Source organism: Vicia villosa, linkage group LG6 (assembly GCF_029867415.1).
Source record: "Vicia villosa cultivar HV-30 ecotype Madison, WI linkage group LG6, Vvil1.0, whole genome shotgun sequence".
Taxonomy (NCBI): Eukaryota; Viridiplantae; Streptophyta; class Magnoliopsida; order Fabales; family Fabaceae; genus Vicia; species Vicia villosa.
Genome location: NC_081185.1, coordinates 98,966,164 through 98,990,825, shown reverse-complemented (window position 1 = coordinate 98,990,825; position 24,662 = coordinate 98,966,164). Strand labels below are relative to the sequence as shown.

Sequence of the window (24,662 nt, the reverse complement as noted above, 5' to 3'; positions counted from 1 at the left end):
TAATAAGAATGGTTCTAGAATGAGAAGGCCCAATGTTAGTTACAGATGCACTAGATGTGACATGTATGGTCATAACTCAAGAAAGTGTCAAAGTAAAGATCAAGACCTTGCTGCATTGAAAATAAAGGTATGTGGATTCTGAATTTTTTTGCTCTTATTAACATGTATGATAACTTACTAATTGATGGTTTTGTTTATCATAGAAAAGCACTTAAAACCAAAGCCACTACTCAAGATGTACCCGCTGAAGGTGCAACTGATAAAAATGGACTTATTGAAGGTGAAACTGATGGAGTTGGACCTACTGAAGGTGAAACTGATAGAGTTGGACCCGTTGATGGTGAAACTAATGGAGTTGGACTTGATAATGTTGAGGATGCTACTGCTAGTAGTGTTGACATACCTACTAATATACCTACCGGGTTTGATTGTCATGATGATCAAACTGTAGCATCATTAGGGGACATGGTGGACAAAATAAGAGCTGAATACCTAGCATCTCAGATTGTGAATCCAATACCTATTACATATGTAGGAAATGATACAAAGTCTGCAAGAAAGAAACAAAAAGTGGCCTCCAAGAAGAAACATGTTTCTACCATTCCTAAAGAAAATGTGAAAGGTTGAAGAACAAGTGAATGTAATGCTTATTTTTCTATGTAATGCACTTAAAGTGCTTATTTTGGTATTATGTACTGTAATGCACATACGTGCTTAGTTTGGTAATGTTGAATGTAATCTTGAATCTTTTGATTACAATGCACATAAAGTGCTCATTTTGGATTATATGTTATCTTCAATGTAATGCATATAATGTGCCCATGTTTGGATTAAATGAAAATTATGTTTTAAAATGTTTGAATTATATTATTTTATTACATTGTTGAACTGCATACAACAGATGAAATTACATTGTTGTACTGCATATAGGAGTTTAGAATACATTGTTGTACTACATATAACAGATTTGGAATCACGTTGCAACAATATACATAATGGTACAAACTACTCAAAAAGTTACCATTTCATTCTTTCATAATCAAAGAGTTACAAAGGGTTACATAATGTTAATGCAAAAAAGTAGCAATACATTTAATTCACTTATTACATTATATGTACATGTACATTAAAGCAAACAAAGTCTAAGATGAAAATATAAGGTATGTCAGTGTCTTGATTTTCTGCCGATCTTCTAAAACCTTCAGCTTGAGTTTCTCTATTTTTTTGTTGCTAATGACTCAACTCATGCCCAAACTCTGCTCCTTAGTTTCTCATATACACTTTTATTTTTTCACATTCATAGCAACCTGATTCCACTTGTTTACTAGAAAATAATTCACCATCCTAGTGAAATTACTGACAATCATCATCATTCTTGCCAAGTCTAAAAGACTCACTGTCAGAAAATAGTCAACTTTTGCAAGAGAAATAAACGAAAAAGATGAATATATGTAACTAACCTCCATGACTTGCACTTCCAATAACGTCTTCCTGGATTCACACTTGATTTGGAAGCATGAATTTTCATTACTATCTAGTGTCCACATAATAGAGCTTTGTGTCTAAGCGACTTTGCACCTAAACTCGCGCTACCACTTCCAACCATTGTATGGTGTATGCGTTGACCAATTCTGAACACTCTACAACTTGGAATTTATCGTGGAAGACGAAGTATATGAGACAAAGTAGAAACCCTAGTTACCCTTTTACAATAAAAAGAATAAAAATCATTTTTAATAATTTCAAAATGATAAAAATACTTAATTAAGTGCCACATGTAAATTATTTAAATGAAAAAATAAGAAAAATTTCACTCCAGACATGCCACATCACTCTTAGTGTTGACCAAATGAGCTGAGGGGTCATAATGAAGAAATCTTCAAATGGCAAGGACGGAATCTGAATTTTTTACATAGCTGTTTTTCGAATTTTCCTCAAATGACATGGGACAGAATGAATATTAACTTTTATTATTATTATTATTATTATTATTATTATTATTATTATTATTATTATTATTATTATTATTATTATTATTATTATTATTATTATTGTTGTTGTTGTTATTATTATTATTATTATTATTATTATTATTATTATTATTATTATTATTATTATTATTATTATTATTATTATTATTATTATTATTATTCAATTAAGATTCATTTAAACTTTCTCATATCTTAGAATTTTACTCATCTTGTACTCTCTCTCACATCTCAAACTTACACTTTTACTCATTTTAGACTAATAACTGATTTGTATGTTTAAGTACTTACTTTGCAGATCTATCCTATGCTGCTGGTGTTGCATCTGAGTTCTATGCCACCATATTAGGAATTCAACATCCCAAATATAAAACATGAATATCTTAAAGAAGAATTAAATTATTTTAACGCATCTATTTAGTCTAACTAATAAATACTAGTCGAGATACCACACCAACCATAAAAAAGAATTGAATAAAATATTTTTTTTATACATTTATAATAATTTAATTATTGTAATTGATTGATAGTGTAAAAGATTATAGTACATAGATTAAATTTTTAATAATATATTATTAATATGAAATATTTTTGTTTGAATAATACTTTATAAATTATTAAGTCATTATATTACCTTTCAAAAAAGTCCCTATATTAATTAATAATTAATAATAAATATTTTAAAAGCTTAATAAGAATTAATAATATACTAAAGTAAAAGAAATGATATAATAAATATTTGAAAAATCAATAAAATAATAAACTATATATATTTTCTATACATAACAATTTAAAGATTGCAATTGATTTTTTTGTTTATAAATTGAATGTTCTATGCTCGCAACCGGATAAACCAATCTTTTAAACCAAAAAGAATTACACTATATAAAAACATTCTCTCAATTTTTTTTAACATAGTTGTATGTCTAGTGAATTTGAATTCGAATCCAAATATTTTATAAAGATTTTTAGAATCTATTTAACATGACATATATTTGAGCTTCTAGCTTGTAACTTACTTAACTTATAAGCTTATATGAAAATAATATATTTATTTAATAAAAATATTTTTATCACAAGTTTATAGTTTATTATAGTAACTTATAACTTATTTTTTAAATGTTATTTCAAATAGCAATTTACCTTATAAATTATATCTTAACATTTATTATTCCACTTTTACCTTTCTTAATTTTAACTTAAATCCACTTTATAAGTTAATTTAAATAAAACAATTAAGTATTAACTGTAAAGAATATAAAAAATAAAGTTTTTTCCCGTGAGAGAGAGAGGGGGGAGAGAGATCATGTATTTTAAAATTCAAATATAATATTTCAAGATATAACAATTGTAATTGATTGATAGTGTAAGAAGTTATAGTTTATAAATTAAAATTAATAAATATATCATCCATATAGAATATTTACATTTGAATAGGATTTTATAAAGTACTAAGTCATTATATTACATTTAAAAAAAGTCACTATATTAAATAACATTTAATTAACAAATATTTTAAAACTTAATAAGAATTAATAATATACTAAAGTAAAACAAATGTTGTGATAAATATTTTAAAAAGAAATAGATAGAAAAATTTAAAAAGCAATATGTGATACATTTAAAATAATTTAAAAATTTTAATTGATAATTTTATATTAAATGATTCGTGTGTGCAAGTGTAGAGACTAATATTTTAAGTTAAAAAGAATCGATAGAAAAATTCTCTTCAGGAATTTAGCATTTCTAGTGTATTGAAACTTGAACACGAATAGTAAGGGTTGAAAATAGGCCGGACTCGGGTCGAGCCAAATTTTATTTAAATAGACTAAATTTAATTAAAAAGATTAAGACCTAAGCACAACTTATTATCGATTAAAAGCTTTATTTTAAATCTTGTCTGACATTTTTAAAAAAATACTTGATTTATTATTCTATTTAAAGTATATTTTATAAAACATGTACATCTAATTTTTTGAGTTTAGTAATTTATTTAATCTATTTATCTTTTTTTTCCCACTTTCTAATGTATAGATAAATATGTATTTATTTACACATCCGTCCAAAATTAGTGGATTGAATTGGAATTTTGAACCCGTCACCCACTAAAGTCCGTCTTGCCAATACCTGTCGCCCGCCAAAATCTGCATCACCTACTCGTTCAATTCATCCCGTCTTAAGTCTGTCATTTTTTTAGTTAATTCTAATAATTACAATTCTTGATGATTTTATTTTATACATTTATTTGCAAATATATGCAATATTTTAAAGTAAAATTTGTTAAAAAGATGCTTTTATAGAAAATTGTTTTAAAAAATAATTGAAAATTTTAAGTGAAAGGTAAAAAAAGCCTATTAATATATCAAAAAAAAAAAAAAAGAAAAAAAAAAGAGGGACAACTCCGGCGCCCGCCAACCCGCCATCTTAACAGCACGAACATGATTTTTATGCCCATTTCACTTGCGAACATGCCCGCCCGCTCATTTTTTGGAGGAATTTAGGCAGGACAGGGCGTACGGTCCGTTTTGCCACCCCTAATTATATACAACATAAAATTATAAAATTTAATTATAAAATTGAATATATATGAATAGAATCCAACTTAAAAGTATTATAATAAATAATATTTTTCAAATAAATGTAACCTAATTTTTGTTATTAATTTTTACTCTTAAAATAATAGTTATTACTCTATTTGTAGATAACTAGAACTTTATAAGAAAATTAATTAATTAATAAAATATTATTAATTTATTTATTTTTAAAATTTACAAATACTCTCTTTTTAAAAAGTAAAACTATTTATTCTTAATATTCTTTTTCTAATTTAATTTTTAAAATTAAATCCACCATTTATTTTTAAATTTATTATATATATATATATATAATATTATTATTATATATATATATATATATATATATATATATATATATATATATATATATATATATATATATATATATAATTTATTATGTATAAAGGAAAATTTTCTTTCTTCTTTTAAATACAATTATTTTCAAATCATCAAGACTGTTTATACTTTTTATATATCTTTTAAGATTTTATAAAAAATTATTATGTATATTTAATTATAAATTAATATAATATATAAAATTACACATAGATAAATTGTCTTTAGACTTTTTTTTTATATATATTTTAGTCTGATCCATTTTAATTAATAAATTTTTAAAATATTTAAGCATGATTTTATTAAGTAAGTAGGATCATAGGCAGGATATTTCCGCATCTACAAAGTATTCCCTCCATTTTTTTATGAATAAATTTTATTTTTTATATTCATTCAATAAATAATATATCTAATTTATATGTAGTACAACTATAATATTTATTGAATGAACTTAAAAAATAAATTTTGCTTATAAAAGTGAATGGAGGAAGTACTCTAATTAAACTTAAAAATATTGTTACCATACCACCTCATCCTCTTAGGTATATGTTTTGAAACATAAATTTTTAATAAATCTAGTTTATGTGATACATATATATTTTTTATCACCACCAGTTTAGTCCAGCTTGAGAACCAGTTATAGTATCAAATAGTTCCAGCCTCCTTCTAATCGCATTTGCGGGGATCGAAACATAATTTTCCCTATCAAATTCAGCGTCAATCACCACTGACTTTTCTTTGCAATGTAATAAGCTTTTCTTTAAATGTAATAATTATTCTTTACTATGTATTAATTTGAATATTTATAAAAAAATATATTTTATAAAATATTAAATTAACATATTAATTTTCCCAAAAAAGTCATAAAATTAATTATTCTTTAATTAATAAATATTTTCAAAAAATTAATAACAATAATAATATGTTAAAATAAAAGGAATATAACAATGAAAAATTTTAAAATGAAATGAAACAATAAAAAGAATATTTTTTTTATATATTTATAATGATTTAACTAGGGATGCCAAAATGAATATGATCTATAGAACTTGTCTTTTTTTCGCACACTTTTTGTGGGACGAGTCAATCTTTTAGATCCGCACTCTTTATATGTCTGTTCGCCCCATTATTTTTGGATACACGCTTTTTCTTAAAATTTTTAAATCTAAAAGGTTTAATGTATGCGGGTCCGCCCCATCCTCACGTTTTTGCAGGGAAAAATAATTTTTAAGTCTGTACTCTCAAATATGTCCGCTTTATCTCAATTTTTTTTTTAGCTTTTGAAAGGCGTGTCTAAACAGGATGAATATGCCCGTAGATAATGTATATAGAAATTAAATCTTATATAAAGTTTATACTTTTAACCAATAAATAAAATGTATAATAATTTTATATATCAATCAATAAATTACGTATATTCCGTCAAATAACTTTATACTTTTAACCAATGAACGACATGTTTTCGGTTAAATCACACATTTATTTTTAAAATATTGATATGACATGAGAAAATGATAGTTATTTTATTAATACAACTGTTTAAAATTATATTCATTAAATTCAATCTTTAATAATATATTAAGATTATAAAATAAAGCTTGTCAAAGAAAAGATAAAATATAGTTTGTCAACAAAAATAATAAAAATAGTCTGTAAAATAAACACAAAACGCATAGGTCAAAAGGGTATTAAACCAACATTAAATCTTTATAGGATATTAACATTATAAAATATGGTTTGTCAATAAAAAGAAAAAGGATAATCAACAAAAAGAATAATGTGTTAAATAAATACAAAGACGAAAAAGTGTTAAACATTTAAACCAAAGTTAAATCTTTATAAGATATTAAGATTATAAAATATAGTTCATAAAAAAAAAAGAATAAAAATAGTGTGCTACATAAATACAAAAGCGCATGCATTTTCATTTGGCTCTGAACTCTCTCACTCCTTAACAAACCACTCTCTTCCTCTCACATTTCTTTCTCATTCTTCTTTGATGGCTATGGCAGTTCCCGCCCAAACCATCGAAGCGGATGAAGTTCTCTTATGCTCGATTCTCCACCGTACCGACTTTGCTTTGCTGACAAACACCGATCCTAACGTATGGGCGGTTGAAATCACCTCCATGCTTCGCTCCTCCGCCGTCACTCTCCCCTCCGTCGAGCTTGCTCGCCGTCTAGTTTCTCATTTCTTTTGGAACTATCACGGTCCTACCGCTTGGAAGATTCTAGACGTTGCTGCCTCCCGCAATATCATCCCTCCTTTGCTCCTCCTTGCTCTTCTCTCCACCAGGTCCTGCCACATTTCCGTTTCTTCTTCTTCTTCTTCTTCTTCTTCTTTTTTTTTTTTTTTCCTTTTTCTTTGTAATGTACTCTAATTAGTTTTTTCTTCTTACTTCCGAAGTGGATCGCTCAATCGCATTGTAAATTTGTAATCAACTTTTATTATTGATATGATTATTTTGTTGTGGTATGATTGCAGGATTGTTTATTGTAGGAGACTTCAACCGATAGCTTACAAACTTTACTTGGAACTCGTTAAGCTACATGCGTTCTCGCTTGAAGCTCATTTCAATTCTCCCTACAATGAAAAGTGAGGTCCAACTCTCGTTAGATATGAAATTATTCTCGTCTTCTTTTTATGTGATCAACTTGTGTAAATCTTTATTATTCTCATTCTTTAAAACTATCTGAAAAAGACGTGGCCGTGTCCGTGTTCGACTAATGTGATTACGTTTAATTTTTTAATTTTTTTAAAAATATTATCGGTGTTACCGTGTCAGTGTAATGTTTGGGTGTCCGTGTTTCATAGTTTGTGATCACATTTAATTCATTAATTTTTTTATTTTTTAATCTTTATTATTCTCATTCTTTAAAACAAATATTCAAAATTATGTAGTGCTGACACCTCTGAAAAAATGCGTGTTAGTGTTCATGTCAGACACTGACAGTGACACTTGTGATCACATTTAATTAATTTATTTTTTTAAAAATTATTACCGGTGTTGCCGTGTCAGTGTTATATCATATTCGAGTGTCTGCGCTTCATAGCTTCTGAATGAAAAAAAAATGTTGGTTTTCACCTCATTGTTAGATTTGATCATGTCCGTTCACCTAGCTTAGTTGGTTTTTAATCATTCCGTATACATTCGATGGAGAAATCAAATTTATTAGCTCTTCGGTGTGTTTATAATAATTGGTGTTGTGAATTGCGGATAGAAAATTGTTAAAATTTTACTATGCATTGAAGGTATTTTGTACTAGATAGCATATCGCAGAATAATAATGATATATTGAAAGTATTTTGTACAAGATAGCATATCGAAGAACAATAATTGGTATATTGACAATATTTCATAGTAGATAGCATTTCGGAGAACAATAATGGTATATTTACAATATTTTATACTAGATAGCATTTCGCAGAAAAATAATGATTTGTCCAAATTCAGTTATAGTGGTACATTGAAAATCATCAATAATTCCATCGATTTTGTTAATTGTATTAGCTCTTGAATAAATTTTCTACCAAATGCTTCCTAAAAGGCTCAAACCCTTCAATTTCATGAACTGGGATAGGATTTTAGAGATTTTTATATTAGGAAGTATATTTTCTTAGTTTATATAGTAGGTAATAAACGTGGACTTTAGGCATTATCTTAAGGAAATATATTTTAAAAAAATGCATCTAGTCATTGTTGGCAATAGTAAGTTTGGATTTTCTTAAGATTTTACTGTTATCTCCTCCTATAACTACATTTTATTTACTATAGTATATATATATTCAGACTTGGTAACAATTACTTGCTTTGGTGCTCGTCATTAATAAATCTCATGCTTGTTGCAATCTTAAAAGACTAAATCTGAAATTTTACCATAAAGAGAACATAAACCTGCTCAAGTGGCTTCTTTGTATTTTTCTTTGGTTCTCTCTATTTTTGGGGATGGGAAGGGTTCCTTGTTATTTTGTATATGTGACTAATCCAATGGTTTCACAGGATTATGGAATCAATTGATGATGTTCTTAAGCTTTCTCAAGTATACGGCAAAAAAGTGTGTGAACCAGGAGTTGTTCTGGTTGAATTTGTCTTCTCAATGTTATGGCAGTTACTTGAAGCATCTTTAGATGATGAAAGGTTATTAGATAATATCCCAGAGATTAAGCCAAGATGGCTAAGCAAATCACATAATATGGATATTGATGTGCCTGACTGCAACAATAGAATGGAGACTGAGCTGAAGGAGAGGTTGAAGAGGGAAAATACAAAGTTGGCTATTGAGATCATTGTAGAATTTTTGCAGAGTAAAATGACATCAAGGCTTCTTTCCTTAGTTCATCGAAACATGTAAGAACCTAATTCAGATATACTTTGCTTCAAAGATGTAAACTGTCTGAATACTTATTTGAGCCAACCTCAATTTATATTTTGGAACTTTCCATGAAGAATGTTATCTTTTGTAGGCCATTACACTGGGGATCTTTCAATTACCAAATGCAGCTGCTTGCATCAAACTCTTCAATTTTGAGGAATTTGATACATAATGGAAACACCCTTTTATCTTTAATGGAAAATATCCGCATGGGTGTATCTCATGAGAGCAATACAAGATCTAAGCTGGAGTCTAATGTAGTAGTCACACCTTCTGGCTCTCAAATATCTTTTGCTGGTCAATCTTATGGTAGTAGTTGGTCTTCATTCTGGCTTCCTATTGATCTTATACTTGAAGATGCTTTGGATGGGGGGCAAGTAGCAGCTTTTAGTGCTATTGAAATTATTACCGGTATGAATATATGGTTGGTTTTTTTAATTTTAAATCATAATGTTGGGGAAGTTCCTCCACAAATCAGAGAATCAAATGAAACACAAGAATAAAAGCCCAGAAAATTAAAATTTAATAAATACAACAATATTTTCTAAGTTGCCTACTTCTTCACAAACATCCTTTGTTAAAATCCATTGATAATAATCAATCAACTTCGTAACAATCTGATATAAACCCAAACCCCAAGTATCACATCATATACACATATATTGTATAAAAAGCGATAGTGGAAATTACGTAATCAAATACCTAGTAACAAATACAAGTGCTGTTATTACTTTCAGTTAAAAAATGCTGAGAAATAAATGTGAGTAGCGATATCAATTTATTTCATGTGAGGATGCAGCATGCTCACTTGGAAAAAAATTTCAAAACGGCATCTTTTGTGGGGGAGTAGTAAATAATACTTCAAAATAGATAATTTTTTTTTCCTTTTATCTTCTTTGTTTATTAACAAATTAATAGTATTTATTTGATATTCTTGTTGCAGGTTTGGTAAAGCTTTTACATACAGTAAATGGCTCTATGTGGCAAAATACTTTTTTGGGTTTATGGACTGCAGCACTGCGGTTGGTTCAAAGGGTAGGTATTGTTCAACAAAAGGGAAGGGAGAGCTAAAGAATTCTCTATGAAAAATTACTTGATTGATTTATCCGTGTCTATGATATATAGTCAAGCATCAATGAGGAAAGACCGTGTTGCATGTCATTTACAAATTACTTTGTCTGTGTAGCCACATGTAGTTTTACATTTAACTGATCAACTAATTCTTTATTACCCGTGTTACTTTAGGAAAGGGATTCAAAAGCAGGCCCTATACCTCGTCTTGATACTTGCATGTGTTTGCTATTAAGCATTACAACCCATGTGGTTGCAAATATTGTTGAAGAAGAAGAAAGTGAGTTGATTGAAGAAGCTGAACGCGCCCCTTCAAATCAAGGAAAAAATATACAGGTTCTGGGGAAGCGTCGCGGGGAATTGATTACTAGTTTGCAGTTATTGGGTAATTCTCAGTGTTTGCTTACTCCACCTCAAACTGTTCTCATGGAAGCCAATCAAGCTGCTGCCAAGGCTACCAAGTTTGTATCACGAAACCTTGTGGGTCGTGGGCGCTTAGAATCATTGACCATGGATGACTTGCCTGCGAACTGTTGTGAGTAGTTTCTTTACTGTGCTAATAATCTGTAATTTCATGTTGTTTAAAGAATTTGCGCTTCTGATTAATATGTTACCTTTTTATCAGTATGTTTTAACTGAGGCAGTGCTAGGATATTGGGGTGAATCAAAGTTAAAATAATAAAAGGGATCTATGGAAAAAGAGAAAGTATGACAGGTTAATAAACTGTTTACAAATTTTTGGAATGAAGGGCAGTCAATTTTTGCAATTTTAAACTCTCACATCCGCTCTTCTCACAATTTTAGTCGTAAATAACTTTGCTGGCTGCACTTTTACCCTTGCTACTATGAAATTAAATCATATTTTTATTTTCAAACGATGCTCTTTTTTCCTTTTTGTCCAACCACTTCAAATTATAAATCTACTATTTCATAAAAGTCTGTGCATGTTTGTTTAAAGCCTCTTTGGTGTACAAGTGACACTGTCAAATTTTTCTCTTGCAGCTGGCAACTTACTGCATCTAATTGTTGAGGCCTGTATTGCAAGAAATATACTCGACACATCAGCATATTTTTGGCCTGGCTATGTGAAGCCCCGCAGCAATCAAATTCCTTCCAGCATTTCTTACCATGTGGATGGCTGGTCTTCATTGATGAAGGGATCACAGTTAACTCCTGGATTAGTTGATGTCTTAGTTGCAACTCCTGCTTCCAGGTAGGCTGATGACTTCTACCATTCCTATTCTGTATCACCGTCACTTGCCTGTTATAAATGGTTTTAGAAGGGAAAGATTTGGGGAAGTTGATTGGTTACTATCTAAGTAGTTAGCAATAAGGAGCTAATATCCCGAATGCTGTTTTTTTCAATACTGTTAATGTGGCAGTGACTTGGGATATTAGCTCCTTATTGCTAACTACTTCATCTGCTCCATTGCTCTCTTTATAGCTTGATTTTGTTTCTACTACAACTACTACTACTACTCACAAGTTCATATATGGCTTTGAATCATTGGCTTTGAATTTCGTTATTCTGCTAGCAAATCATGAAAACCCTTGTTTTTTGCCATTCATGCTTGACCTAAATACTGTTAGTACATTGTTCAGTGGTAGGATTATTTCATGTAGTTTTATTTATAATTTTTCTTTAATTGTTTTGGTGGTTTTGGATCTAACAATTGACTTCTTGATATTACACTCTTTAAAGAGAAGGAACTACAAAAAGAGGGGGGACTAGGCCAAGACCCACTCAAACTAAAATGAACCTAAAAAAAAGACAAACCAAGCCTATTTTTTACAAAGTCATTCCTAATATCCAAAGGAATGAAATAAAAAATGTGAGAATTAGAGGTGAGACTAAGACCTATATTTGCGAAGTAATCCGCACAACTATTTTCTTCTTTATATATGTGTGAAATAAAAAAGGACATATGTTCAGTGGCTGAAATGAAAGAGCTCCATCGGTTTCTTAGTTGCCAAGGCATCATATTAGATTTCAAAAAGGCTTGGACAACAAGAAGAGAATCATTTTCAACCCAAAGTTTAGGCCACGATCTATCCCTAGCTATCTCTATAGGTTTAAGGAATGCACTAAATCCAGCAATAAAGGAAGATATCCAAGTGATAGGTTCAACAAATGCAAATAAGAAATCACCTTTGCTGTTCCTGAAAATCCCACCACAACTGGATGTGGGAGGGTCTTGAGGGAAAGCATCATCACAATTGTCCTTAAGACAATAAAAAATTGGAGGATTCCAAATAACCAACCTCCTTGACTAGGGGAGCCCTTGGAGGGTGGATATTAACTTTAAAGGCTTTAATATCTTGAAATCATGGATGGAGGAAGAAGATGTTAGAAGTGATCTTCCAAAGGTTTCTTCTACTGAGGTGATAGGTTGAGGCATAAATAGCATAACTCCAAAGGAAATGGAGTTTCGGTCAACTAGGAAAGCAACTTGTTGATTAGAGGAGGAAATCACTTGAGGGGAACCCTACTTGTTGCAAATGCACCATAAGTTAGGTAACATGTTAGGTCTGGAGTTCATGGCAAACATCCTTAAGCCTAAGGAGTCGAAAAAATTGGATGGAAAATTATCAACATTCATCCAAAGTTCAGCCAAAAAACATAAATCTGGTTTTTGAGATTTTAAAATATTTTTAAGAACCAATCTAGTGGGAGAATTGGTCAACCCCATAGCATTCCAAAAAATTCTCTTCATAAGGAAGTTTTTTTTGATACCGCATCAGATTGATTACTCAGTTCTTGATCTAGCTTTGTGCCTAAGCTTTTTCTTTTGGGACTTTGACAAAGCAAGTTGGAATTTCATAAATTCTGCATTAACATCCATTTCTTCCTCTGAAAAGACTTTTGTGTCATTCTTGTCTGCAATATTATTCCAAGAGTTTTGAAGGAAGATCTTGTTTTCCTTTTGAGACTGAGTTTCAATGCTATTCTCCTGCTCAATTGTTTGTGTGGCATCCACAAATTCGACTCATCTGAACTATTGGTGTCCACATTAACAAGCTCATGATCAATGACTCTAGCGCCTGAGTCATTCCCTCCTTCAATGATTGCATTCGGATTACAATCATGGTTGTTTGTAACTGCAGGTTGCCTTTTACTAGATTCTCACTGCTCCTCTAGATGTTTTCCTCTAGCTGCAGTAGCTGCCCTAGGGCCATTGTTGTCCTTCCCCAAAAAAGAGACATCAGGTCAAACCATTGGATTATCCCCTTCTAAATCAGATTGTTATGATTTTCCATTTACTGAAACAAAGATTTGCTTAGCAATTCCCCTTTGTGCCCCCTTGATCTTATTAGATTTTGCCGATGGATTCCTTCTGTTGCAAGACTCGAACGAGTGTCCAACGTAGTTACAAAAATTGCAAAATTCAGGTATATTATGATACTCTAGCTCAACGTAGAAAGCAAAACCCATTCTTTTAACCAAGACCTTGTACCTGAACTCCTTAGTTGGGAGGTCTAAATCAACCAGAACTCTTACAAAATGACCAAAATTTCAAAGGATGGCTTGTTAGAGGCAAAGTCTATGCAGATGGGTGTCCCAATGCTAGTGGCAATAGCAAACAGAATTTTAGGTCTCCAGTATTCCTGCGAGAGGCCATGAGTTCAAACCCACTCTTGAACTGAAGTTTAGTGAATGGAAGAAGACACAGTCTATTGACCAAGGGAAAAGCTTAAGAAGTCCAGGACTTACATTCCCAGATTGAACAGACCTTACACGCCTAACATCTTCAAGGGAAGAGAAAGAAAACTTGAAATAACCCTTTGCCAAGCGATGTTAAACCACATTTGTCAATAGAGATCCAAAGAGACAAAATTTTGAGACGCAAGTTATCTCTAGTAAGAGGGGTAGAACCCTTGGGCCAGATTACCTTACCATGAAGGTTATGTTTGCACGCCTCTACACCAAGTAGGCATTTATCTTCGGGGATTGAGATGACAAGCCTATCACCCTTGACACACGGTTTTGGAAGTTGACTTACTGGGATGTTGCACACATTGTTGACGGCCTCTGCGAAAGACTTAATCTTTGACTTTTCTGAATTTTTGGGCATAGAAATAGGAGCGTTGATGATGATTTCGGGAAATAGAAGAGAGATTCCAGAGCAATCCATGCTCACGAAGATGAATAGTAGCTAGGTCAGCAGTTGAAATTTTCGCTAGAGCATCCAAAGCAAATTGTGGTTCCTAAATTTTTTGACCATTTCTCGATTTAAGGTTGTTACATGGAAAATATATCTAGTTTTCTTAAAGAGCTTCTTCTCTTAAACTGATTGTTAAGATCTGAAGATAAGGCCCCATTCATATTTCATTATTTTTTTTTTTGGAGCAAAAAACAATTTGAGTCAAGCTGATCCAAGGATCCAAGCCTCAAGCAAACAAGCACAAACAAAACTAATTATAAATCATTACAATAATCCCTAAGTTTTCTATCCAAATGAGTCCTCTCACGGACTATATCCTTAATCTCTTGAATGTTTAGATCCTTATCATTCTCCCTTTGGAAAGCTTTCTTGTTCCTTGATATCTAGACATAGTATACCGTCTCAGCAACACAAATTCTCAACATCTTAGCTCGCTGACTTTTGACTCTCCCATTTTCTAGGATCCACTTCAATTCAGCCTCCCACTCTTGTGGGCTATGATCAAGATGCAGCCAGTTCAGAACTTGTTTCCACAGTTTATTTGTTTCCCTGCAAGCAAAAAATAAGTGGTCACATGTTTCATTGTCACCGCAAAAACAGACATTTTCCATCAGTCATGGTACCAAATCTAGCCAATCTGTCTTTAGTATGCAGCCTGTTTTGGCAAGCCATCCACAGCACAAAGATGGATCGAGGCCTTGCCCAGTTACCTCTAACCATGTTCTTCCAGGGCACACTAGGTTTAGGCCCTCTAAGCTCCCTATACATAGTGCTGGTTTTGTAAAAACCAGTTACCTCAAAGTCTTTCCACGCAGCAGAGTTCATAACAGCCATTTTATGCTTGAACAAAGCTTTGATAATCCACGATGCAGACATCTTTGGCATGAACTCATTAATGTTCACTCTCTTCATATAATAATGATGAACCCAATTAATCCAAAGTCTATCCTTCTTTTGGCACAGGTTCCACAGCATTTTCCCAAGGGTAGCACGATTCCACATACCTAGGCCAATGACATTCAAACCTCCTTCAGCTATGGGATTACAAATCTTCTCCCAGGATATAGGAGCTGTTCTAGCATCCTCCTGACCAGTCCATAAAAACCTTCTACACATGCCCTCTATATGAGAGATAATTTTTTTTGGGGAGAGGGAAGATCTGAAGCCAGTAATTAGCTATAGCAAAGAGCACACTCTTCACTAATTGCAGTCTCCCTGCATAGGATAACAATCTGGTGCACCAATGATCGAGCCTACACATCATCTTATCAATAAGAGGTTGGTAGTTTGCAATTGCTATCAAGAGGCACTCCTAAGTATTTGAAGGGCATAGTGCCAATTTGGAAGCCAGTTTCCTACATCATCAGATTCTGATTATCAAATCCACACCCCCAAAATAGATCTTGCTCTTAGGTTTACTCATGTGAAGGCCTGTGGCTTTGGAGAAACCTCTAACTTTGTTCATGACGAGCCTGATAGAAATGATATCAGCCCTGGAAAATAACAGAATGTCATATTTCATTCTTTATTATCCTCCTGTGATAGGGATCGAAAATTGAGATAAACGGAAAATATAATATTGATTGAATTAAGAACTATTACAGAGACTGATCCCTATAATCCCAGAGCAAATGCTCCTCAGAGGAGAGATGAATCTCTCTCTGCCCAAACCCTAACCCTAATAGGAAAAACAGAAAATAATAACCTACTAGCTACTGTCCCATACACTCCTATTTATATGGGGAATACTAACTAAACTAACTCCTATTTATTTGGATGATAAAAACTAACTGACTAAGCCACTCCTAATTATTTGCGGAATAAAAACTAACTAATTAAGCTAACTCCTATTTATTTGGTTTGGACTAAGGCCCAAACCAATATCCTAACAATACCGGCAACCAAAAATACAACCTTGTCCTCAAGGTTGAGATGAGAAAATGTCCTTCAACATATAACAATGACATGCCAAACACTTCCCTTGCAAGGTAATGGTGGGGTCTAAAACAAGACCAAATTTGCACTTCACAGCAAACCACAAAACCATACTTGGAGTTCATTTTCTTGAAAGATAACAACAACACTACTATAGCTTTTGCATCTCCCAGGATCCCATTGTTGAGAACTTGATAGACCGGCTTCAAATAATTGAACCTGTTGCACATCTTCATTCTTACTATCTCTTGATGATGGTCTGTAGCTTTTCTCTTTAAAACCCCTTTGAAATTGTCGCTTTTGCCTCAACTTTTTTGGATCCTTCCCTCCTTCAGCAACCATGATGCACGCCAAACTGATATTGTAACCTGCATATGGCGGATATGGCGGCGGCAGCCGCATGCACATGCGACGCCTCATCTTTTTCATCTTTCCTCTCTTCTCTACTCTCTCTCTGACCACGGATTCGCTGAGATCTGGCGGCTTGGCCGACGGTTTTTGCTTTAGAAGGTGCTTCACGAATGAACCAATGTCTGGTGGTTTCGGTGGCAGTGTGCGAGCCACCGATATATAATTCTCGTGCTTCTCCTTGGCTTGCGTTAGATGTAGAAACTCCATCCATGATTTCCACGAATATGATGATTTGGAATGGGGAGGGACCCTCTTCCAACAATATTTGACCGGTGACGACGCGGTCAAAGTCTTCCGAGATGGAGGTGATATTAGTGACTCTAAACTATGTGACTTCATCCGTCCCTTCTCTGGCTTCTCAGCCACAAGGATCACATCTTCGCTCACCCCATTGGTTTCCTTCTTCTCCATTGCATCTCCCTTTTCCGACTTTGCATCTGTATGAAACTCTGTTCCACAGTTCTCTTTCATAACATTTGGTATCGGAAACACACTCCAATCAGAGCTAAGATTCTCTGCTGGAATATGCCCCACATGCTTAGCCATCTCTGTCCTTAGCAATTGACGAAACTCCAACTTAAAGGATTTAACCGATTCTTCCAATCTTCCCATTCTCAATTCAATTGCGTCAATTCTCTCAACCATTCCTTCTTCTAACACTTCTTCTTCTGCAATCATCTTTGAATGACACAAATGCTGGCACCTCGACGATCCGGCAGGTCGGACCAATTGATAGGGATCGAAAATTGAGATAAACGGAAAATATAATATTGATTGAATTAAGAACTATTACAGAGACTGATCCCTATAATCCCAGAGCAAATGCTCCTCAGAGGAGAGATGAATCTCTCTCTGCCCAAACCCTAACCCTAATAGGAAAAACAGAAAATAATAACCTACTAGCTACTGTCCCATACACTCCTATTTATATGGGGAATACTAACTAAACTAACTCCTATTTATTTGGATGATAAAAACTAACTGACTAAGCCACTCCTAATTATTTGCGGAATAAAAACTAACTAATTAAGCTAACTCCTATTTATTTGGTTTGGACTAAGGCCCAAACCAATATCCTAACATCCTGTTTTATCAATAGATATATGCAGCCTTATTTGCATCAGCTGTTTTCTGTGACTAGAACCCATGATCAATTGGCTACAAAGCAGCGATCTTAGCGTTGCCCCAGTGTCCGTCGTCAACATTTCTTTTAATTCTTTTTAAATAGTGTATAGAATCCTTACATAGCATTAAATAAATTAATTCTTAAATCAAATTTATCATCTCTTTATTTGTCATTCACAAACATGCACTCATTGGCAAGCATATAGATGTATTTTTGCTTTCAATGTAAATTAAATATAAAGTATATAAAAAACATTATATTATAGTAATACTAAAAAGAATATGTAAAACGTGTGAAGGTAATAGTCGTGGTATGTAAAATATATAATCCACAATAAATATGAAAATAACAAATGTATTCTATATAAATATGAATGGCTTCTGTATCATTTTCTTAATAAAACTAGGCTAAGTTAGTACCTAACCATAGTTCCTGGATCAAAAGACAATTAAAGAAATGAGATTCTTGTTATCGAGACAAAATATAGATTTATAATTTAGATACACACACACACACATGACATAGACTTCCGGTATTTAAACTGGGCAGCTGTCTCATTAATGAATAATGATAGTATTGCTCAGTGACAACAGATACACTCTTCTTTTTTGAAGCTGGACATATTAGATTCTCTTATTTGAAAATTTAGAAGGTAAGGCAACTGAATTTAAGTTCATGAATTTGATGAAAGCTTAGCGGAGATTGAAAAGATATATGAAATTGCAATCAGTGGTTCAGACGAAGAGAAGATATCTGCTGCTACCATTCTGTGTGGGGCATCTCTAGTACGCGGATGGAATATACAGGTAATCCTAATACTTTGGCTACAGAAAGACTACAGTTGTTTTCTTGCTTAGTTCTATTATAATTGTGAATTAGAGCGAAAGTGTGAGAAAAGATGACAAAAGGACAGCAGATGTGTAAAGAGAATTTAAGAGAAACTTAGGTTTAATCTTAATTATCTTTTTGAACCATAACAAGAAAAAATGACTATCTTCTGAATATTAACAATATCGAAGCTGTGCCTTTACATTTGTAGATGTCATGATACAAGTGAGGCTAGTATTCTGTTACAGCCTATGAAGCACAAACACTTCAGGAATTAGACGAGTCTCTGTGTCCAATATATTTCAATGTCCGATACCAGTACAATATTTGTATGACAAGTGAGACAACTTTCTCCAAAAAAAGCTTTTTTATTTGCTTCAATACACCTTGGAAACTCCTCAGACACATCTATAATAACAATTGACACTTGCTCCAACTTTTAATTAGGCATTTGAAAAATACGCCCAGACATTAAATTTGATTTAGCTCCCAAAGACACAGTTTCCAGTAGTAGATAGTCTGTCATCTAGATCAGCAGCTCAATCTGCATGTCAGAGGAAAAGATTGTTCTAGTAATGTTGATTTGAGCAAAAGGCCACGACTTGTACTTTTAATGTACTTAAGAGTTCTCTTAACCATTTTCAAGTGCTCTTCTAAGGATTGAGAGAGGAATTGATAAGCCTTGTTCATAAGATAGGAGTTTTTAGCCCATGGTCTAGTCATTGTTGCATACCCCTAATCATATAGAAAGTAGGATTATCCGCCTTAATCAGCCTCATCCTTGAAGGTTTCTGTTAGGAACCCAAGAATTGGATTCCAAAGAAATAACAATTTTATTTAGAATTAGGAGAGAATCTCTTCTCAACAATGGTTTCCCTTTCTCAATAGAGAATACTCTATTCACAGTAACAATATTCAAAGATGCTCTCTACCCTTTGTGTTTTCTTATTTATCCACATACTCTCTATAACAAACAACCTTAACTAACTGACCACTAGCAACTCTAACAACTCATAACTACTTGAATTTCCTTCTATTCTATAATCCTAACATTGGGTACTCTTCTCATAGGTGTGGAAATTCCTTTTTCTTGAGACATGAGATTTCGTTAATGTTAAGAGTCCTACATGGGATGAGATAAGGCCTCAACATAAATTTATAAGTGGGGGTAGTCAACACCATACAAGCAGGAGTTTGACTCAATCCAAGTTTTAAAACGGTACAACTAAATGTTAGCTATAACATGAAATTTAACAAACTTAAACAGAAAGGCTTAGAGAAATTATTCGGTTCAGCAGACTGCCAGTTTGACCTAACAAGTTCTTTAGTTTCTTTGGTGGCTCCTAAGTCTTGACCCCTTCTTTAAATTGTCTTTTATTTTATTTAAGGTTTATGTTGTTATCTTTGTTTACAGGAACACACTATTATTTTTATCACAATGTTGCTCTCACCTGTTGGTCTGCCTAATCACACTGAGACCGAAAGCCATTTGATCAGCCAAGCTCCACTTCTAAATGTCCTACTTGTTGGAATTTCATCTATAGACTGTGTTCATATTTTCTCCCTGCATGGTTTGGTATGTTCTACTTATCAGTCCTTGACTTAAACATGTATTTGCCAACAACCTTCTTTTTTTCTTCATTTTTTAATGTGTTTGTTTTGCAGTCTAGGAAGGCTCTTCAACTAATTAAGTTTTTAAGTTAGAGAATGTTTTTTAAAAAAATGATGGAGGAAGGGGTTTTGTGCCAGAAAACTAACTAATGGTGCATGTACCTTATTTCCTGATGCTGATATAGCTACGGTTTTTTCATTTCAGGTTCCATTACTTGCAGCAGGGCTAATGCTATTATGTGAGGTTTTTGGGTCATGTGTTCCTGATGTCACATGGACTGTCACAGCCGCAGAACAACTCTCTTATCATGAGGTGTTCTCTAATGCATTTACTCTTTTGCTTAGATTCTGGCGGTTTGATATTTTACCCATTGAACAAGTAAGGACCAATGCAGCAGATCCACCACTTGGATCTCTATTTAGTCCTGAATACCTTTTATTGGTTCGAAACTGTAGAGTATCATCATTTGGAAAATCAACAAAGGATATTCTAAAGCTCAAAAGACTGCCAAAAATTACAAACTATCCTAAGGAATCTGTATTTATGAATTCCTTTCCAAAACTATACTTTTGGTATAAGCAACACCAAGAATGCATTGCTTCTATTCGCTCTGGTCTTGGGCCAGGAGGGTCTGTTAATCAGATTGTTGACGCTTTACTAAGCATGATGTTTTGGAAGCTACATGATGGTTCTGTACCTTTGACACCTGCGACCTTAGGAAACAGCGGTTCATCTGGATCTGTGTATACACTGGATGAGGCTTTAATTAAACTAAAAGTGCCTGCCTGGGATATTCTGGAAGCCATTCCCTATGTGCTGGATGCTTCTCTTAATGCTTGTGCGCACGGAAAAATCTCTAGCCGTGCGTTGTCAACAGGTTTGCCTTGTTACCTGTTTCTAACTTGAATTATATTGAATTAGTTAGGAGTATAATGAGGGATTGATGCTTCGAAATGTACGATTATCACAAAATGTGGGGTGAGGGCGTTTAGATTGGAGTACAGATGTAAAGCTCCAAATGAATTTCTAGGTAGAAAAGGGAGGCATTTTAGTCCTGTTCTCTTTCACTCTCTACTTGGCTTATTTTAAACATAAAATTGCCAAACCAGTTTACAGAATAACAAAACTAAAAATATGTTGGAAGCAGTGTCTTTTAATTAGTTTCAAAGTTCAATTTACTACCCAAAGGGTTTTATTCAACAACATCTCGATTTTGGACGCATCTATTTGTAGTATAATTGGAAATTGGGAATATTTTAAGTCAACACCACATGCATCGGCGATGACTAGTCCCCTAAGGTAGCTGAAATCTATTTAAGGAGTTGAGCTCTTCTAACCTATGTTATTTTATATGCACCGGCCAAAGATCAAACTGAATCAAATGGTTAAGAGATTGTGCCACACCACCATGTTGCTTCGCCTTTTTCTATCTTTGGGTTGAACTAACGGTAGTTCAGATGGGTTACTTACGGCATGAAGTAGTTCATTAAAAATCGTGAAGTGTATTATGAACCATACCAATATAAGTAGAAATAAACCCACGTATCTTCGAATTGATGATAGTCCTCAGTCAGTAACAACTTTATAGAGATCTTGTGTCATTAGTGTAAAGTTTCTAAGCCCAACTGTCAAGGAGAGAAGTGACAGATAATTTTGAAAGTAGGTTAATAAGGTTAACCACGATGCTCCTTTATTACTGATGGACTATTTTTTTCCTTAAATTTGTCCTGATATTGAATCCACATGCTTGTCAAACTTATACTGGATCATTAAAGTAGTTGTGTAATTTGACTTCTGTATTTTTTCTGTTTTTTGTCAAAGGCATCAAAGATCTAGCCGATTTTATACCAGCATCTTTAGTTGCCATTGCAAGCTACTTTTCTGCCGAAGTTACAAGGGGCGTATGGAAGCCAGCTTTCATGAATGGAGTTGATTGGCCTAACCCTGCTGCAAATTTATCCATTGTTGAGCAACAGATAAAGAAAACTTTAGCAGACACAGGTGTTAATGTACCAAGCCTTGATGCTGGTAATTGATCTTAGTCACTATTACATTTGTTTTTAAAATAACTTAAATAACATTGTTACAAAGATCCATATGCTTAAAGAGGTTCGTCTTTGACAAATAAGTCAACTAGCTGTATTCTTATGTACTCATGCTTGCAATTATACTTGTGCTGGACTAAGTTTCGATTTTTTTTGTCATTGTTATTCTATATTGAAATAGTAGGTCTTGATTATATTGACAGTATTCTAAATTCCCTGTAAACAGATGGAGACTCTCCGGCTAAACTTCCTTTGCCTTTGGCAGCTTTCGTAAGCCTGTCAATAACATACAAACTTGACAAAGGCAGAGGGAGATTCCTTGTCCTGATTGCCCCAGTTCTTACTGCCGTTGCTTCTGGTTGCCCCTGGCCCTGCATGCCCGTATTAACTTCTCTGTGGACCCAAAAGGTGATGCGTTGGAGTGATTACTTTGTGCTCCGTGCTTCCGGAACTGTCTTCCAACACAATAGAGATGCTGTAGTTCAACTGCTAAAAAGTTGCTTCAAATCCACTCTTGGATTTGGCACTACATCTATGAGTAATGATGGTGGTGTTGGGGCCCTTCTTGGTCATGGCCTTTCTTTCCAAGTTGCCAGGGGGGTTTCTCCAGTTGCTCCAGGGATTCTTTACTTAAGAGTGTACCGGTCTATTGGCGATATCACATTTTTGAACAAAGAAATCATGTCCATTCTAATGCTTTCAGTTAGAGACTTGGTAAGTAGCGAGTTATCTAAAGGCACTATAAAGAAAACCAGATATGGAATGCAATGTGGACATGTTTCTTTTGTCAGATACATGGCATGTGCCAAGCATGCTGCATTACTTGGGGCTTCTTTGATCTGGATATCAGGTGGTCAAAAATTGGTTCAATCATTGATGATAGATACTGTTCCTTCCTGGTTTTTATCAGCTAATAATTTGGAGCATAATGGTGAACAGCCTGGATCTCTGGTTGCTAAGCTTATCGGCCATGCACTGGCGTATTTTGTTATGCTTAGTGCGGCATTTGCATGGGGTATTGACCATTACTCAGTTCCACCAAATCAACGGGCATTGGTTATTGGGATGCATTTAGAATTCCTTGCAAGCATCCTGGAGAAGAATAAATTACTATGTTGCCATCATGCTACTTGGCGAGCCTATGTGTCAGGTTTTTTGAAGCTGATGGTGGGTTGCACTCCAATGTGGGTCCAAGAAGTTGATGTGCAATTGTTGAAGAGACTGAGCCAGGGATTAAGACGATTGAATGAGGATGAGTTGGCTCTTCGCCTTTTGGAAGTTGGAGGGATAGGCGTCATGGGTGCGGCAGCTGAAATGATTATAAATTTTGAACGTAGGTTGTAAATCTATCAGAACTGACTATACAGAGTAATACCTTTTAGACGGATGTTAGTAATCTTTACTTTAAGAAACATTAGTGGTTTATATAAGTTGCAATAAATTCCTAGTTGCATTAAACAATTATAAAGGTTTTATTTTCAAGCTGGTGCAGTGACTACTTTTCTGCCTATTTCAGTAAACTTCTAGTCAAATGGCTTTTATTCGGGTAGTGTGTTTTTCGGTAATTTGTCGATATCGATATCTTTTACTGTAATTATTTGGAGTGTGACTTGTACTATATGCAAACAAAAAAATATATGAATATAGGGATGCTTAATTCCATGAAGCTATATGGTTGAATCTCCTTTCATTATTTTTTTTCTTTACAATCTTATATGGTGTCAATTGACAGCATCAACGACCATAGCGGGCACTAAGGAACATTTATGGTACCCTGTTATGGATGGACTTTGCACGGGAGGTTACTTAACTATTTTATCATACAATTACCAACCTGATTTTACAAGGAAAACAGATAAGAGTAAACTTTTGTCCTTAAATTAATTTTATCTAGCGATCTCAATTATTAAGAAAATAGAAATTTCATTCATTCTCATTCAAGGCAACTCTACTTTAGAGGAATCGGCATAACAATAATGATGACAATGGTAGGCTTGTCACATTTAGTGAGTCAGAGAATAACTTACTGTTTACACGATATCAAATTTTCAATCACCAAGAATGAGAAACCATCACTAAAAAACTACTGAGTATATTTGCACAAGACACTAACATAGTATTTATTCTCATTATTTTGTTTAAATGTCATAATTATTGGTTTGCAGATCCACAACCAAGGAAATTCAAGTAATGACAAC

At 33.3% G+C, this 24,662-nt stretch overlaps 1 protein-coding gene across 1 annotated transcript; it reads left to right on the top strand.

Moving 5' to 3' along the window:
• The first annotated feature begins 6,866 nt into the window (after positions 1 to 6,866).
• LOC131609395 (mediator of RNA polymerase II transcription subunit 33A-like) lies at positions 6,867 to 24,397 on the top strand. The gene is made up of 12 exons (XM_058881092.1): positions 6,867 to 7,195; positions 7,385 to 7,495; positions 8,901 to 9,248; positions 9,365 to 9,684; positions 10,217 to 10,308; positions 10,519 to 10,879; positions 11,347 to 11,557; positions 18,671 to 18,785; positions 20,222 to 20,383; positions 20,624 to 21,296; positions 22,241 to 22,447; positions 22,691 to 24,397. The coding sequence occupies exons 1-12, from the start codon at positions 6,900 to 6,902 to the stop codon at positions 23,806 to 23,808; spliced, it is 4,014 nt and encodes a 1,337-aa protein (XP_058737075.1). The 5' UTR covers positions 6,867 to 6,899; the 3' UTR covers positions 23,809 to 24,397.
• Positions 24,398 to 24,662: the final 265 nt, after the last annotated feature.